Here is a 17,999-nt window from a genome sequence, read left to right as displayed (position 1 = left end):
CTCAAATTGCTGAAAAAGTGAATGCTGGTTCTGATAGAAAGGTGTCAGAACACAGTGCATCGCAGTTTGTTGCGTATGGGGCTGCGTAGCCGCAGACCAGTCAGGGTGCCCATGCTGACCCCTGTCCACTGCCGAAAGCACCTACAATGGGCTTGTGAGCATCAGAACTGGACCACGGAGCAATGGAAGAAGGTGGCCCGGTCGGATGAATCACGAGTTCAAGGTGTTGACTTGGCCCCCAAATTCCCCAGATCTCAATCCAATCGAGCATCTGTGGGATGTGCTGGACAAACAAGTCCGATCCATGGAGGCCCCACCTCGAACTTACAGGACTTAAAGGATCTGCTGCTAATGTCTTGGTGCCAGATACCACAGCACACCTTCAGAGGTCTAGTGGAGTCCATGCCTCGACAGGTCAAGGCTGTTTTGGCAGCAAAAGGGGAACCTATACAATATTAGGCAGGTGGTCATAATGTTATGGCTGATAGGTGTATGTGTCCAAGTCGATCTCGCGCTCTCAATACATTTATTTTGTAGCATATGCAAATCTGTCTCCTCTCTAGAACCCTCAGATTTTAGGTGGTTCAGACCTATTTTAAGCATTTTGGGGGCTTGACACAACACATTCAAAACCAATTCAACACCGTCAGCTGCTGGTGTGACGTAACAAGGCTTTGTTTGCAGTGATCATGTGGCTTCTGGCAAGGTGTCACTGGGCTTCGACACATAGTATCGATACATTGTGCTTCGGAAGTGTCATTACTGCTTCGGTCACAGAGTGGAAGTTACTCCACTTGGACATAAAACTATCATACAAGCACGACTACACCACCTAGAAATTATCTACAGGCGCTAGGACCCGCCGAGAGGTTGTCAATTCCGCAAATATGTCTGGTTTACATAGACTACCTCTTAGTTCTCCCTTTGATTTAGGTTCTTTAAATTGGGAGTTCACAATCCAGGAGCACACCACAGATCACACAGGACAGTTGTACAATTACATTTATTACAAAGATCTCTATAATATACAAAATCAGGCAGACTTCCTCTTAAGTTAAAAGACAATAAAAAGGTTAAAACCACAAAATTAAAGTTCCTGCAGGGACTGTTGGTCTCTTCAGGCAGCACCAGGAGCTGGAATGGGGCAGGCAATACAATATCCTAATACAAAGTAAAGAGAGGGGCGGGGACAAACAAATCCAGCTTCTGCTCTGGGTTGGTAATCCAAGCAAGCCACAATGTCCAAGAAAACAAAAATGGCCAAGTTAAAATGGTATAAGAAGCTTTTATGTTAAAAAGGTGAATAAAAACCCAATGCCTTTACTTTATTAACAGTCCCTTTATGGCTAAAAATACTGATAAAAAAAAAAAAAAAAAAACTTTAATTTTAATTACTTTAATTAAACATCATTAAGTCTTCCTTTCTAGTCCAAAAAATAGATCCACGAAGGCAAAAGTAAAATTTAAAATTTAAAAAAAAGGATCTCTAAAATTATTAAAATACTAAAAACGAGGAATGCAAGTGGAAGCATAAAAGTAGCAATACCCACAGGTTCTGTTATCTGGTAAAACACTACTGTAGTTCTAAAAACCTGTACACTGTCCTCCCTCTGGATACTCTCGTTAGCGTTACAGCGGTCGCCTCGGCTCGCCTCTAGGTCTCTCTTAGCCCTTTCTTTCACTTGTCTATCAACGTCCTCTTTCGCTTTGGCTCTGCGTTTCCTTCCCTGATCTCGCTCTGCAATCCCCTCCCCCAGTTCAACACCTGGGAGCTTTTTACCTCCAGCCTAACAGGTGTTCCTCATTGTCAATTATTGACTCTCATATAACCTGGTGAATAAGTGGGTACTCTGGATGTGTGATTAGCCATGTGCATATTTAAATCAATCGTAAATAAAACTCACGCATATCTGTGAAATGAGGGGGGGAAAGCAAAGTAAACAAACGTGATTTTAATAAGAATAAGTGTGATAGTATAAGATAGATTTAAAGTGAATAATTGAATAAAACAATACACCACAAAAAAAAAAAAAAGGCTAACAAGCATTATTTCAATGTCCCGTGGGTGACATCATGTGAAGCCTGCTTCAAGCATAACATCACTAATGGTTTCATGGTGATCTATCCATGAATGTTTGATAACACTTTGACATACGAATAACCTGACAAACCTGCTTTTCAGCCAAAGAGAACCCCATGATGTCAGTCCCAAGAATATTTACATAATAAACAGAGATATACTACAAGATCCTTATTATACTCAATCTCATACATACTTATGCAAGGATCAGCTTCCCTGTACTGCCAAAACCCAGAAACATACACAGGTATATACTGAAATGCCTCAGTCCTCAAATATAAACAAATTAAATAAACTCACCAGGGACACCTACCTCTCTTTACTCTGCCGGGGGGGGGGGGACCCTTTTGTTTTCTTCACAAAGTCACACTGTGTTTTTATTTTCGCTCACATTATCTTTTGTTCTCCCTCCCCATGTGCTTTTAAATAATTCTCAACAAGTGGATCCAATTATCCCATTAAACCCATCTGACAACATCCAACTACATCCTGAAGAGGCTCTACCAACATGGCCGCCCTGACTTCAGCCTCCTTTCCCAAGATGGAGGGCACTTTCCTCAACCCCCAGGGTCCCAGAGCCTCCCAGTTCACCTCTGGGAATGTACACTCCATCAAAATATATACATTAGCTTCCAGAGTGAGTCATACCCCTGTTGAAAATGATTTGATTTAGCAAGAAAATGTAGGTGGACCTTCAGCTAGTTTTTCAGGTATAATACATTAAAAAGTAATCAATGATACAACTATCAAATTCCATGTACCAAAAGTATACTTAAAATAATGTACATATATTTCTCATTGCCCAAGGTTCAAATTAATCCATAATGCAGTGATGCATGCTATATATATCCTCCTTTGGCCTTGATAGCAAGGAGGAGGTACTACGTATAGCCTTTAAATATGTTCATTAACCTCTCGTGAGGCATATTCGACCACTCCCTCAGGTTGTGTAGCTAGTGTACGTGCACTGCATTTTTTCGGTTCATAATAAAAAAATTTGGTCTTGACAATTATTGACAATGATAATTACAGCTTTAAAGGCAGATAGTAACAGCAGGAATAAATATTGAAAGTAGGCAGCCCTACATTTATCTGTTCGAGAAAGAGGATTTAGGATTCAGGTTCTTGATTCACAATGTTGATATTCAGGTGAGATAAAGTGATGCAAATGTTTCGACAATTGGTAGTTATTATTTATATTATTTACACTTACTGGGTGATTTAATTAGTCAATTGCAAACCATGACAAATTGTCTTTGTCTTTTTAAATTGCGATTTTGTCCAGATAGGAAGAGCTCCATATGTCATGATCATGTAAAATGTTTAAAATGTATATCTATATTAAACAACTCTGTGTTTATATGTGTAAATATGACAATAAAACATTCAGTTTTCCCAAGCCTTTGTGGTCCTGTTGTCCTGTATCGATTAATCATAGTGCGGTATGGATATGTATCAGGCTTGCTGGATCCCAGTTACTGTGATTGCTGAGGTCACACTATGGGAAGGAGCGACTGGGAGCACAAAATTGCACACTAAAGGTTAATCTGATTACTCAACATAAATTAATAGAAAACAGAAACACAACATCTGCAGAGAAGGTTCTTTTTTTAAGTAAAGACAACAGTTAAGTTATGCACCGTTTCATACCTATTGAAATGTACAATAGAACAGTACACTAAAGAGAAAAGAACAACAGGACAGCTTTGGTTATACTAAAGAAACAGTGATGCTGAACTAACAGAAATGCACAGTGTTCATATGTTCTCCATGCTGGGTATATAAAAGGGCAGCATGGGACTACACAGGCAGTATCGACACTAAGAAGCATCACCATCATGGGCAAGGTACGGGGACTCTGTGTAACCAATGCAATTCTAAGCCTAGTAAATCGAAAAGGGCAAATTGTAACTTTCTCGTTTTTTCCAGATCATCTTCTACGAGGACAGGAACTTCCAGGGCCGCTCCTATGAGTGCAGCAGCGATGGCGCCGACCTGCACTCCTACTTCAGCCGCTGCAACTCCATCCGAGTGGAGAGCGGCTGCTGGATGGCGTACGAGCGCCCCAACTACATGGGATACCAGTACTTCATGAAGAGGGGCGAGTATCCCGACTACCAGCGCTGGATGGGCTTCAATGACTGCATCAGGTCCTGCCGCATGATCCCCCAGGTACGATTTATTAGTGCTGTAGTGTTTGAAATGGGATGCTTTACGAACTTTACTTTACAATCAAATTCACTTGTTATACATGGAGTCAGCTTGCCAATTAAAGTTATTGGAGGGCAATTTAAGTTTGAAAGTTTGGAAATACCATTGGTAATGCCAATTATGTAAAGAAAACGTTTCATATTTTACAGCACCGAGGATCCTACAGAATGAAGATCTACGAGAGGGAAAACTTTGGAGGACAGACAATGGAGTTCACCGATGACTGCGAGTCTGTGCAGGATCGTTTCCGCTTCTCTGACGTTCACTCCTGCAACGTGATGGACGGCTACTGGATCATGTACGAGCAGCCCAACTACAGAGGCCGGCAGTACTTCATGAGGCCCGGAGAGTACCGGAGATACAGCGACTGGGGAGGCATGAGCCCCAGGATCGGCTCCTTCAGACGCATCATGGAGTCCTGCTAAATGGATGTCTTTCTGATGTGTCTCACTCTGTATTGAAAATAAAAATAAATCTTTATTTTCTGCTTCAAATAATTGTTTTTGCATTATTCTGTTTCTAAGCCCTTCACTCTTTTCCCTTTAGAGTGCAATGTTCCAACACTTTAACAGGACTAATCTGTGTTCATCTGTCGCACGCACACCGTTCAAAATCTTGACACTCATGGGCACAGAATGCTACTATAGATTTGTGATTTTCTATGTAAGTGTTTAATATTTCAAATTGACAGTGTATTTTTAAATTAGTTGGAATGTCACAGTAACACTATCCAATGACAGCCTTAGAAAACTATACAACTTTTGCTATTACTTATAGAAATAATATTGCTGCTACTACTGTTGCACATCTTTTTACACCACTTTAATAATGATAATAATCATAGGAATAATAGCGACAACAACAAAATTGACTAGCATAAGTAGAAGTAGTAGTAATAAAGAAATACAATATAACTTTAATTATTATATCTACTACTACTGTCATTGTCACTTGAGCTCCTTAAGATAGAACCACCACTAAACAATTATACACAAATATCAAGAAGCATTTTGTATGTTTGTGTAAGTTGTTTTATTTTGTAAGTTGTAAGGCTTTTCCCTTTGACTCATATATGCAGTGCAATCATTATATGTTATTTCATGTTATCAAGACAGAAATGTAAATTGTCCAGGTTTCTTTGCTTGCATGCTTTGTATGTGTGTTTGTTTAATTTTAAAACATACAGACACAGCTTGTCAGTTAGCAAACTAAATGACATTGTCAGTAAGCTTTGCACATGTGACAAAATGGCAGCATTCTTTGCTGAAAAGGAATACAAAAATCTTTTGTTGTTTGGCAGTGGTACATTCTTTATATAAAAAAAGCTGACATGTAAAGTTCATTCATTAACATAACAATATGGCAGTTCTCCTATACAGTATAAAAAGGCACGGCAGCTTCTGCTCAGAGTTGCAGTCTGACTGTAGTAACCCACCACAATGGCAAAGGTAAGGCTCAACATTTTACTGTGCAGCTCATGTTGCTCTGCATATTCCTGTGACTTATCTAACTGAAAATCACTGTTTGTCCTGTGTTTTCAGTTTTAAAATATCACCTACACTTTCATAGAACTGTACATTTGCACTTGCTTAGTAATTTTACCATCACACAAAAATCTATGTGTTTTAGATCATATTCTACGAGGACAAGAACTTCCAGGGCCGCTCCCATGAGTGCAGCAGCGATGGCGCCGACCTGCACTCCTACTTCAGCCGCTGCAACTCCATCCGAGTGGAGAGCGGCTGCTGGATGGTGTACGAGCGCCCCAACTACATGGGATACCAGTACTTCATGAAGAGGGGCGAGTATCCCGACTACCAGCGCTGGATGGGCTTCAATGACTGCATCAGGTCCTGCCGCATGATCCCCCACGTAAGCTTCACACTAAATGTGTATATAAAGACAGTTGATGATAAACAGTATTTATGAGCAAAAAACAAGCCTGTGTAGGATGATTAAACCAAGGTTTGTTTAGACTAAAATACTGTCTTTGTTGCTTCACCTTAAACAATTTGTACTTCTATTCCCAGCACCAAGGCTCATATAGAATGAGACTCTATGAGCGCCCTGACTTCGGAGGCCAGATGATGGAGTTCACCGATGACTGCGAGTCTGTACAGGATCGCTTCCAACACAGCGACGTTCACTCCTGCAACGTGATGGACGGCTACTGGATCATGTACGAGCAGCCCAACTACAGAGGCCGGCAGTACTTCATGAGGCCCGGAGAGTACCGGAGATACAGCGACTGGGGAGGCATGAGCCCCAGGATCGGCTCTTTGAGGCGCATCAGTGATTTCCAGTAAATTTCATGTATCTGAACAAAAAACATGAAACACAAAAACAGAAGAAAATAAAACCTTGTTGGCCATTATGTCACTTCTCATCAGTTTCTTTTTTTTATTAATCATAATAGAGCAAGTAACTATGTGATGATTGGAAGGCTTGTTTATTACAGCACATAGGGGCACTAATCAGTTTTGAAGGATTCATCATATCGATGACATAGTTTAAACACTGCCTGTGTACAAAATAATTCAGTTTCTGCTACTTTATTTAGAACTCTATTTTGTGTTTTCATTTTTGCAATAAATTCTCACACTCCTAAAGTGGAGGAAATCTCAGAAAATGCACCTTGTGATGTTTCACTTTTTCATACACTTTTCCCATCCTTTGATGGTAGAGGGGTGAGGGAGATTAATATTGCCTTTTTACAGTTATTTTAGTGTGCTCCCAGCTCATTTTGTAATGTTAAAAAGTTGGTTGTTGTGGCTGTTTTGCAGGGAGGTTACAGTTCAGACATGCAGATGCAAAACAACCAAGTTCATATTAATCATAGCCAACTCCCCATCGCGTTTAATGTCTCAGTAGTAAATAATACAACGTGGATTTTATGTTAATAAAGCTACAGTATCGTTTAAGTTTAAGTATAACATATGCATTCCAATGCAGTAGCTACATTACAGTAACTTTTTCAGAACAGTAGCTTTAGACTTCTGTAGTATACAGACCTACTGAATAGAATATGTCCTTGGAAGGGCCAGTTTATTGTCATTTTAAGTGGCTTCTGAATAGGGCCTGGGGTGCACAAAACTGACACCTCCATTGAAAACACACATCCACTTCTGAAAATGACGTATGTGCTATGTGGTCATCATGACCGCAAAGCACATACGTAATTTTACACTAAGTTTGCTATCTGATAGCAGATAGCAAACTTGGCCACGGCTGGCCGGTTAGTGTAGTGTTTACTGTTGCTTTTCCTTCACACTTTCACTGTGTTTATTATTAATCTTCTCTGCAGTACTGTAATAATTTAATTTAGTCCGCTATGGAAAGAGTGTTGTTTGTCAAGAGTCCAGAGTTTAAGTCATTCTTGTTTAGAACAAGGGATCATTTGTTCTGGAGTAAACTCGAGTTAATTCTATAATGTTTTTTTTAGGTTGGCTAATGTGATAAAAGAGTGATTTCAGACAGTTTTCTGGGAGCTCCTTGTTTTCGTTGACTTTTCAGTTTTCTTTTTGTTTGATTTAGTTTCCCCTCCTTGGTGGCATTGTGCACCTACCAAGAGTACAATATTGGACAACTGTAATAGAGTGGGGTGGGCGGGGGAGCTGAAATTGAGCTCTGTCACATGTGGTTGCTCTTCTGCTGGAGTAAACGTGTGCATAAGTAGATGAGGTTTCTTTTCTTTTTCCTCTTTCCACGATTACCATGCTGCCCTGGTTTAGGTCAGTGCCTTTTACAGGGTTCCGTGTATTTCTACCCTGGGTCCTAATGTGTTACACTTGAAGTCATTTCTTGTTTAGCAGTAGTTTTAAATACTGTTACCTGGCACCTCATATTTGTAACAGTTACAATTTAACTGAACTAGTTATTGTTTTGATTAGTCCAAACAAAGGTGATGTGTAGCCATTACAGGCACCTATACAACCTGAAGCTCAATGCTGGGAAGTGTCCCAGGCCTAATATCCACAGCCTGCCCTACTGCCTCTCTGCAATGGACTGAATGTGGGTAATGGACTTAATGCAATTTACTGGTTTCATTTAAAGAAAAGAACAAACACTTATATTAGATTGGAACTTTACTGTTTATTGTGCTTGCGTACAAAATAAACACTTATTCTTCGATTAACAGGACTCCATTATGCGTCTGAAGGAGCCGATCCTGGGGCTCATGCCTCCCCAGTCGCTGTATCTCCGGTACTCTCCGGGCCTCATGAAGTACTGCCGGCCTCTGTAGTTGGGCTGCTCGTACATGATCCAGTAGCCGTCCATCACGTTGCAGGAGTGAATGTCAGAGAAGCGGAAACGATCCTGGACAGACTCGCAGTCATCGGTGAACTCCATCGTCTGTCCTCCAAAGTTTTCTCTCTCGTAGATCTTCATTCTGTAGGATCCTCGGTGCTGTAAAATATTTAAAAAAAAAAAATTACATCACCAATAGTACTGAACATCATTTGCAAAAATAGACATATGATTTAACAGATCATTCAACATTCAACATTACCAAATGAAACTTTATCACATCTTCAGAATCTACAAGTCAATACTATCAGCTGCTCCCTTGTTACTGTTTTTTTTTTTTTCCAGGACCATTTATTTGATAGGTTGATCTGCCTGGATGTTGCATTTCAATTAATACAAATGTAATGTGTGTGTACTCGTTTTATTATTTATATTTGGTTAATATGAAAGGTCTATCCAAATTACTTTTCATGTCTGTTAATTAAAATTATGTAAAAATGCATAGGTTTTAAGTTGTTCCAATCTGATTAACCAGTCTAATAAACCTTACCTGGGGGATCATGCGGCAGGACCTGATGCAGTCATTGAAGCCCATCCAGCGCTGGTAGTCGGGATACTCGCCCCTCCTCATGAAGTACTGGTAGCCCATGTAGTTGGGGCGCTCGTACACCATCCAGCAGCCGCTCTCCACTCGGATGGAGTTGCAGCGGCTGAAGTAGGTGTGCAGGTCGGCGCAGTCAGAGCTGCACTCATAGGAGCGGCCCTGGAAGTTCCTGTCCTCGTAGAAGATGATCTGTGGAAATCAGAAGTGATGTTTTGTAAAGAAGGCCGCTGCAAGCGACAACCCGGCTTACAAAAACTGTGTGTTTAACTGCAAGAAACCTAAACTAAATCATTTTGGTTAGTTGGTCATGATGAAAAGTGAATTTATAGAAAAAACATGAATGCATATGAATTGCACATTTTATAACTTGTTTAAAAATATTTGTGAACAATCTGCTCTATTTGTACATTGAAACAGATTAGAAATTATAATTTTTAATATCTAAATACAGCACATAACTGTACCAGCACATGCTCTGTCAAATGTTTAAATCGGAGGAAGCCTTACCTTGCCCATGTTTGAATTTGGGAGCTACTGTAAGATTTTCTGGCATGCTGGTGCTTTTATACAGAAAGCAGTGCAGTGTGTTTTTTGTTATTCAAATGGTTGAAAGTGATGAATTAGCAGCATGGTATTTGCTGTATAGTTCCATTATAATTTAAACAATTGCTTTTGTCCATATGTTTTGTTTTTGGCAGGGTTTCACTGACTCACTTACAGCAGAAGCAGAACTTTTGTTGAGTGTGAAAATCAGAACATTCCTGCCAGGGTTCCATCACAGTTATCACACTCAAAAGAGGCTCCAAAAGTCATTGACAGTTGGGTATTGCTACATTGTATCTGACTTGCTGTTTCAAATGTGTATCTTATGTGAAACAAGAACAGCTATCACACAAGCAGGGTGGTTACAATATGAAAAAAGCATCACCAGCCACTTGTAACCAACCGTTATTATTATCATTATCATTGTAAATAATGTATCGTATGATCTATTAAGGCTCCTCAAAGTACATAAGAGCATTACAAAGTAACGACAAGGTATAATAACTGCAGTGCAGAATTTTCTTTTAATAAATTATACAGTGAAATGAAATACAGTACAAAATTACTAGGGAGCCTTAATTATGTAAGAGATTTTATATGCAAGATTTCAATTACAATTCATAATTACATTCATGTTACTTCTTCACAGCATCAGATTTAATTTTAGTTTTTTCTAATCAAATGTATCATTAAGGTTCTTAGCACTCTACCCATATAACCTTGTGTTGTGTGTCTCATAAATTTGGGAGATTATGAACTGCAAGTGTTAGTTCTTCACATGTATCACACTAATTTAATTATTTATTATAGGAAATAATAAATACACAGGGCACAGGGACCAGCAGGTCCACCAATCAAACAGAAGCAGGAGTCAGGGCAATGCCATGTTCAACTGCCTGCCAAACCAAGGTCATGTCAGGGTGAGCGGTTCACAACAGCAGCATCCGATGCCAATCACCTACCAGGATGTGCACACAGAGACTGGCAGACAGGTACAAATATACAATGGAGGCTGGAGACTTGACCAGGCTGAGCATATATGTATATATATATATATATATATATATATATATATTTTTTTTTTTTTTAACAGTGTCTCTCTTGCTTGTAGAAGCTGTAAAAATACAGCTTTACAGCCCTTTAAACAGAAGGTTATTTACAGCCAATATTTAAGATACATATAACAATATACACCCATCAGCCATAACATTATGACCACCTGCCTAATATTGTGTAGGTCCCTCTTTTGCCGCCAAAACAGCCCTGACCCGTCGAGGCATGGACTCCACTAGACCTCTGAAGGTGTGCTGTGGTATCTGGCACCAAGACGTTAGCAGCAGATCCTTTAAGTCCTGGAAGTTGCGAGGTGGGGCCTCCATGGATCGGACTTGTTTGTCCAGCACATCCCACAGATGCTCGATTGGATTGAGATCTGGGGAATTTGGAGGCCAAGTCAACACCTTGAACTCGTGATTCATCAGACCAGGCCACCTTCTTCCATTGCTCTGTGGTCCAGTTCTGATGCTCACGTGCCCATTGTAGGCACTTTCGGCAGTGGACAGGGGTCAGCATGGGCACCCTGACTGGTCTGCGGCTACGCAGCCCCATACACAACAAACTGCGATGCACTGTGTGTTCTGACACCTTTCTATCAGAGCCAGCATTAGCTTTTTCAGCAATTTGAGCTACAGTAGTTCGTCTGTTGGATCGGACCACACGGGCCAGCCTTCGCTCCCCACGTGCATCAATGAGCCTTGGCCGCCCATGACCCTGTCGCCGGTTCACCGCTTTTCCTTCCTTGGACCACTTTTGATAGGTACTGACCACTGCAGACCGGGAACACCCCACAAGAGCTGCAGTTTTGGAAATGCTCTGACCCAGTCGTCTAGCCATCACAATTTGGCCCTTGTCAAAGTCGCTCAGATCCTTACGCTGCCCATTTTTCACATCAACACATCAACTTTGAGGACAAAATGTTCACTTGCTGCCTAATATATCCCACCCACTGACAGGTGCCATGATAACGAGATTATCAGTGTTATTCACGTCACCTGTCAGTGGACATAATGTTATGGCTGATCGGTGTATATATATATATACATAGAAAAAGAAGAATAACAAGATATAAACTAAACTTAAAGTTAAGCAGCACGACACTGAGACCCATATCAAGAAGGAACTAAATTAATAATATCTATAAAATTTAGTTCAGCACTTCGCTAAGAAATCAGTTACGTTGTTATTTGAACTGAATAATATTCAATATTCGACAGAACAGGTTTTTGAGCTTGCGAGTCAGAGGAAAGTCCCGTGGGTGAAAGGCAAAAAAGTCTCATTCCCATTGAATTATTTAAAGTAGGCAGAGGGAGGTCTGCCTGAGTGATGCGTAGCGCCCTTTGTTAGACAATGCGTTTGTAAGGTTGTCTCTGAGGTCTGAAACGAGGGCGAATGATTCCAGGCCAGACAATTTAGTCTGGATTAAAGATTAATTGAACAATCGTTCCAGCACACAGGCTTAGCAATAATCGAGCAACACAAAAGTAAATGGCTAGCAAATAATATATAAACTGGGTTACTCCTCCTACTTTCTCTCTTTTCTCTTTTCTAATGACTCAAACGTTCATGAGTTCCCATGGTAAAAAGCGATATCTCACCCGCTTTTGGTAGTATTCTCCACTCAAAAGATAACTTTATTTGATCTCTTTAGAACAATGAAAGGAATAAAGTTATTTGCTACTGTTTTTTGGACGGGTGTTCTTGCTCGTAATTATGCACGGTTGTACTTTAATTGCCATGACAATACTGTTTCAATGCACATAACTACAGAACTGTATCACTGTGTTGATGTTTAGTGACATCATTGTGTAGGTGTATATACCATTCAATGTATTTTCATGGTAATTATATTATAAGTATGTATAATTAAATTGACAAGCGCACAAATTAATTGATCCCTGTGTAAATACAGTGTAATTAGGGATACCTTAGTGCCTGATTTTAAAAGTCATCAGTAAGACCAGCAGTTTGAATTCAGTTTCTTACAATCGGCAGCTTTTCAAATTAAAACAATTTATGGAGGCATTTTGCAAATCATTTTGTGGTGTACGAGGTGTACAAATGTTAATTATTATAATGAACATTTGCTGCTCTTACTCCTTAGAAACTCCCTTGCCAATCTTGGAAAATCAGGCTTTTTGTGATTTCTGTGCTTTAATGTATTATAACTGCTTTAACAAATATGAGTTTTTGGACGCATGGTAAAGAGTGATGGCTTATACTAATATGTGGGATTGGACACGGCGTCTGTGGCTCTAAAGGTAGGGTTCAGGAAACACCAGGCTGGGGTACAGTGCAAAATACATGCTTTAATTATATTTACAGTGCCCAGTGCTCAAAATAAACAGGCATACCAAAACCCAAACCATTTGTTTGTTTGTAGGTATCTTGGCTGAATTTATGGTCATTTCAAAGTAGCTCATCTGTTGTAGAACTAACCCTATCAGAAAATAGGCTAAAGAGCAAAGTAAGACCATTTATAACACCAACAGAAATATGTACTCAATGGGGATCTGTTGTATTTACACTACAGTGTTCATAAAGAAGCACAGTAGAATAAATTGTTGGTCACAGATGCTATGTACAGCCCTTACAGGCAGAGACCAAAATACTTCTGGTTCCTGTTCCACCCTGAGTTATAACTAACTAATATATTTTACCTACAAATTATTGTCCTCTCCATATTTCTATCTAAAGTCTTGCTTATTGTTTGCAGAACACCTACAAATCTTCCTGTGTATGTTATTATACCCCTGAGGGAAGAAAAATAACCCCTCCATTGAATTGAAAGGATTGGGCATTGTGTTCTTAAGGATTTTCTTATTTAGAAGACAGTACAAATACTCCTGTCAACCTGCGTCGCACTATGTGTTAGTTCTGAAGTCATTCCTCTGTGCACATGTGTTAATGGACAAAGTAACAATGTCAGAAAGTTACTCGAATGTATCAAGAATGAAAAGCACACAATAAAATGGGTTTTAAATTTCATGCATGTGTTTATTGCTTCATTTCTTTATTTAGTTGAATTGCACTGAGATTTAGCAGACGTCCCGGATGCAGCGCATAGACCCCACTGTGGAGGAGTTGCCTCCCCAGTCGCTGTATCTCCGGTACTCTCCAGGCCTCAGGAAGTACTGCCGGCCTCTGTAGTTGGGCTGCTCGTAGAACAGCCAGTATCCCTCCATCACGTTGCAGGAATGGACATCACTGCTGTGGAAACGATCTCTGATGGATGGGCAGTCTTCGGTGAACTCCATCATCTGGCCTCCGAAGTCAGGTCTCTCGTACATCCTCATCCTGTATGTTCCTCGGTACTGTTAAACAGGGAAACGCACATCCCATTGAATGACAAATTTGATTATATTTTTACACTTTTATCGTCAGATGCTCTCACTCAGGGAGACTTACAGTTAGCCCAGAATGCATTTCAAGAAACGTAGTACAGTAAGAACAAGACATTAAGCCTGTTACAATCCCGTTCTTTAATGACTTTACATTCATTCAACTGAGCGCATATATCCCTGTTCCCAAGATCTTAAACGCAATGCATCAAACAGACCCATAAAACTTGCTGGATGAAACCCTGCACTAACATGTACAACATCTGCATCATTCATGCTGGATATAGCTATTTAAAAATTGTATTCTATTAAAGAAATCACTCAAATGACTCCTTAGTTAAGATTTATTAGATGTTCACCAATATGCAAAATTGGTCTTTTGAAGAAGAAAAGTTACACACTACATTTTTAAAATAAATATTTTTCCCTTTTCTATAACTTCATAAAACATTTTCTGTTTGGAAAGATTACCCATCCTGTGTTTGAAACATACGTTCCACAGGACACTGGCTTTTCTCCATGCTGGGTCACTAGGGGATAATGTGAAATCATGAGTACAATGGGGCTGTTTGGGAAATGTAAGTATTCATAGTTCTGGTGTACACAAGGAAAAGGTCAGACCATCCCCCGAGAATTAGAATCAGAACATTTGAGTTTCTTCTTCTATGCCAGTTCATGTGTGCTGTCAACCAATCACAAGTCACAGATAATGTACCTGTGGGATTATGCGGCAAGACCTGATGCCATCATTGTAGCCCATCCAGCGCTGGTAGTCGGGATACTCGCCCCTGCTTAGGAAGTACTGGTAGCCCATGTAGTTGGGGCGCTCATACAGCATCCAGCAGCCGCTCTCCACCCGGATGGAGTTGCAGCGGCTGAAGTAGGAGCTCAGCTCTGGGCAGTCGCTGCTGCACTCATGGGAGCGACCCTGGAAGTTCCTGTCCTCGTAGAAGATGATCTGAAAAACAATGGCAGCTCAGATTAATTAAATCCTGTGCCTGTGAATTCTGTCAACCACCACTTCATGACAACACTGTGTGCCATATATATTACCAGAACAAGTTGTTTTAATTACCTTCCCCATGTTGTGTGGTAACCTTGCCGATCCGGTGCAGTAACAATGATGGATGAAATGCTTTTATACTAAAGTAGTGAGGCTGCGGGCATTGACATGCTAATGAGACGTATCTGCTGACCGTTTTAATGTCTATGGGTATTATTTACAGTAGGTTTTATTGTGTAAGGTCTGCTCTATCAGCTGTGAATTGTATTAGCAGCACTAACAGCACTTTTGTCCACTGCATGGTTTTTCTTTTTCAATATAAACAGCTTATCAAAGCTTTAATTTGTTTCTGGTTCCAACTAGGCCCTCTCAGCTGAACTGATTGTGACAAGCACATGGTCTCAAGCTTTTTATAGTCTTGTAAGTAACTGAAATTTTGAATGATCTCTCCACTTGTAGAAGCCCATTTAATAAAAAAGACATTCAGTAGGTAATAATAATTTTAATAATTTATTTATTATTGTTGTTGTTGTTCTTGTTATTATTCTATTTTAAAAGGTCAGTTAAAGAAGGTATATGTGAATAAGAGATAACTTACACTCATCCATAGAATACTGACATACCTTGGTTTAACTTGCAAATACAGACATGCTGATTTTCGTTATCCCTTTCCTTCTGTAAATATCAGTGTAATAAAAAGAAAATGAAAATGAAAATGAAAATGAAAATGAAAATGAAAATGAAAATGAAAATAATAATAATAATAATAATAATAATAATAATGACAACAAATGAAAATATAAGAATAATACATTTCCCATTCTATTAAAATTGCCTTTAATAAACAAAAATGTGGGGTAGGGAATCTATAAACAAAAATACTAAAACTTTGAAATTAATATTTAATCCTGTATTACTCTGAATTGTACTAAAGTATGTTGTACTTTAGCTGTACATCCCCCCTGTTAAGGAGGAAACTGAGCCAAGGGTTTGCAGTTAGTGTAACATGCATGTTTGTGGCACTAAGAATCGATTACCAAGTGGTCTGTGATTCTTTGTGCCGGATTCTATATATATTTACATATAATGCATATGAAGAACCCAGTTCTATCAATGAGAATACAAACCACCAAATGGACTTTATGTCAATACCCAGTTTAAAATTACTAGCTTCTAATCATATGAAACATAGAATTACATTGATACTGTCAGTTTGCCTTAGTAAAGCTAATGTACATTTTCAGTTATTAAAAATCACTGGGATTTTAGCAAGTGGTCTTTAACTGTCACATTAAACATACTGATACAGCATTCTCCCTGGAATCTCTCTCTTCATTCATAACCTGCAATGTAACTTTGGTTTCATTAAAAGAAAATACAAATTGTGTCAGTCAGTCTCAAGACTCCGTTAGAAATTAAACTTCTTTAGAAAAAAAGTAAAAGTAGCCTTTTAGATAATTAATGACACTTTATTTACAACATATGTAGCCGAGTTCACTAAAAGTCCATTACACGTCTGAAGGAACCGACAGTGGCGCAGGTAGCACACCATTCACGATATCTCCTGTATTCCCCGGGCCTCAGGAAGTACTGCCTCCCTCTGTAGTTGGGGTATTCATAGAAGATCCAGTAGCCGTTCATCACATTGCAGGAATAGATATGCCGATGATGGAAACGATCTGACACACAGGGACAGTCCTCCATAAACTCCATCACGTGACCACTGAAATCTGGCTTTTCATAAATCCTCATTCTGTATGAGCCCCTGTACTGTTGCACAAAATAAGACAGTATTTTAACAGACTTAATACCGGAAATAATTGCAGAATTATTTTTTATTTTAATTCTCTTTCAAAACAGAACAGTGCTGTAGTTTGAGAGCAGCACAGACGATCCCAGCTTACCATTGGCACCATGCGGCAAGACCTGATGCAGCTGCTGAAGCCCATCCAGCGCTGGTAGTCCGGATAGTCTCCCCTCCTCAGGTAGTACTGGTAGCCCATGTAGTTGGGTCGTTCGTAGACCATCCAGCAGCCGCTCTCCACGCGGATGGAGTTGCAGTGGTTGAAGTAGGAGTGCAGGTCAGCACAGTCATTACTGCACTCGTAGGAGTGGCCCTGGAAGTTCCTGTCCTCATAAAATATGACCTAGAGTGTGGAAATACACAGTGATAAGTTAACATTTTTTGTCCGCGAGCTTAAAAGAAGGAAAGAAAAAGAATTAAGGAAACCTAGAAAGATCCACATTAGAAAGTTATCAAATGAATTAATATGTAAGATTAAAGTTATAAAACTCAAATTTTGTTTGTTAAAACGCCTGCCTTTCCCATGCTGACTATTGGAGAGTCCACATGCAATGACCTTAAGTTCCCAGAGCTTTTTATATCACCTCCTGACAAACAAAGCATTGTTATTCAAATACACACAAAGGTGTAAGTCCGGGGTTGAGCACATGTTCATCTTTTGTGTTGGAACACAACAATATTGGTTCAGAAATATTGATTTGTTTTTGAAAAAAGCATAAATAATTTCTGTTTTGGTGTTTTAACATGCATGGGCAGAGGAAAAGCCCAGTACAGCCTACATGTATCCTGTGGACAACAGATCCAGAATGCCATGGAACCTCTCTTTTGCATTAAACCTGTTGTATCACAGAAAGAGTTGGAGTTCATTCTTTCAAAACCCACATATGTAATTGTACAAAGCCCTAAAGGAAGTAGGCTGTTCAATTTTTCATATCAACTGGCAATTTCACAAACCACTGAAGATAAGAGTGCCTTTCAGGGACAAGCAGAGATGATATCCTTGATTGACAGGTTTCCCCACAACTCTCTCTCTCTCTCTCTCTCTCTCTCTCTCTCTCTCTCTCTCTCTCTCTCTCTCTCTCTCTCTCTCAGGACAAACTTCATTCAGG

General features: G+C 39.7%; 4 protein-coding genes across 5 annotated transcripts; 2 read left to right on the top strand and 2 right to left on the bottom strand.

Annotated features, from left to right (window-relative positions):
- Nucleotides 1-3,876: 3,876 nt before the first annotated feature.
- LOC136711617 (gamma-crystallin M2-like) lies at nucleotides 3,877-4,788 on the top strand. Its single transcript, XM_066687979.1, has 3 exons — nucleotides 3,877-3,927; nucleotides 4,010-4,252; nucleotides 4,441-4,788. The coding sequence occupies exons 1-3, from the start codon at nucleotides 3,919-3,921 to the stop codon at nucleotides 4,714-4,716; spliced, it is 528 nt and encodes a 175-aa protein (XP_066544076.1). The 5' UTR covers nucleotides 3,877-3,918; the 3' UTR covers nucleotides 4,717-4,788.
- A 919-nt stretch (nucleotides 4,789-5,707) lies between these two features.
- Nucleotides 5,708-6,763, top strand: LOC136711618 (gamma-crystallin M2-like). The gene is made up of 3 exons (XM_066687980.1): nucleotides 5,708-5,739; nucleotides 5,921-6,163; nucleotides 6,322-6,763. Exons 1-3 carry the CDS (start codon nucleotides 5,731-5,733, stop codon nucleotides 6,595-6,597), a joined length of 528 nt encoding a protein of 175 aa, XP_066544077.1. The 5' UTR covers nucleotides 5,708-5,730; the 3' UTR covers nucleotides 6,598-6,763.
- A 1,601-nt stretch (nucleotides 6,764-8,364) lies between these two features.
- LOC136711356 (gamma-crystallin M2-like) lies at nucleotides 8,365-9,666 on the bottom strand. The gene is made up of 3 exons (XM_066687562.1): nucleotides 9,651-9,666; nucleotides 9,090-9,332; nucleotides 8,365-8,698 (listed from the first exon to the last, which is right to left on the bottom strand). Exons 1-3 carry the CDS (start codon nucleotides 9,657-9,659, stop codon nucleotides 8,423-8,425), a joined length of 528 nt encoding a protein of 175 aa, XP_066543659.1. The 5' UTR covers nucleotides 9,660-9,666; the 3' UTR covers nucleotides 8,365-8,422.
- A 4,048-nt stretch (nucleotides 9,667-13,714) lies between these two features.
- LOC136711629 (gamma-crystallin M2-like) lies at nucleotides 13,715-17,423 on the bottom strand. 2 transcript variants are annotated; one of them, XM_066687999.1, is made up of 6 exons: nucleotides 17,407-17,423; nucleotides 16,991-17,233; nucleotides 16,585-16,856; nucleotides 15,975-16,014; nucleotides 14,799-15,011; nucleotides 13,715-14,056 (listed from the first exon to the last, which is right to left on the bottom strand). In XM_066687999.1, exons 1-6 carry the CDS (start codon nucleotides 17,413-17,415, stop codon nucleotides 13,781-13,783), a joined length of 1,053 nt encoding a protein of 350 aa, XP_066544096.1. In that variant the 5' UTR covers nucleotides 17,416-17,423; the 3' UTR covers nucleotides 13,715-13,780. The 2 variants fall into 2 exon arrangements, with proteins under 2 accessions (XP_066544096.1, XP_066544095.1); XM_066687998.1 differs by lacking the exons at nucleotides 15,975-16,014; nucleotides 16,585-16,856; nucleotides 16,991-17,233; nucleotides 17,407-17,423 and adding an exon at nucleotides 15,159-15,259 and having other exon boundaries at nucleotides 14,799-15,041.
- Nucleotides 17,424-17,999: the final 576 nt, after the last annotated feature.

Source organism: Amia ocellicauda, chromosome 16, assembly GCF_036373705.1.
Source record: "Amia ocellicauda isolate fAmiCal2 chromosome 16, fAmiCal2.hap1, whole genome shotgun sequence".
Classification (NCBI taxonomy): domain Eukaryota; kingdom Metazoa; phylum Chordata; class Actinopteri; order Amiiformes; family Amiidae; genus Amia; species Amia ocellicauda.
Note: the sequence above shows the minus strand (reverse complement) of the source record. Positions and strands in the feature narration are given on the sequence as shown.

Coding starts and splice junctions, on each gene's coding strand:
- LOC136711617 (XM_066687979.1), top strand. Junction 4,253..4,440: donor CCTGCCGCATGATCCCCCAG/GTACGATTTATT, acceptor CATATTTTACAG/CACCGAGGATCCTACAGAAT.
- LOC136711618 (XM_066687980.1), top strand. Junction 6,164..6,321: donor CCTGCCGCATGATCCCCCAC/GTAAGCTTCACA, acceptor TTCTATTCCCAG/CACCAAGGCTCATATAGAAT.
- LOC136711356 (XM_066687562.1), bottom strand. Junction 8,699..9,089: donor CCTGCCGCATGATCCCCCAG/GTAAGGTTTATT, acceptor AATATTTTACAG/CACCGAGGATCCTACAGAAT.
- LOC136711629 (XM_066687999.1), bottom strand. Junction 16,015..16,584: donor AGACGTGTAATGGACTTTTA/GTGAACTCGGCT, acceptor AACATACTTTAG/TACAATTCAGAGTAATACAG. Junction 15,012..15,974: donor GATTAAATATTAATTTCAAA/GTTTTAGTATTT, acceptor AGGAACTTCCAG/GGTCGCTCCCATGAGTGCAG.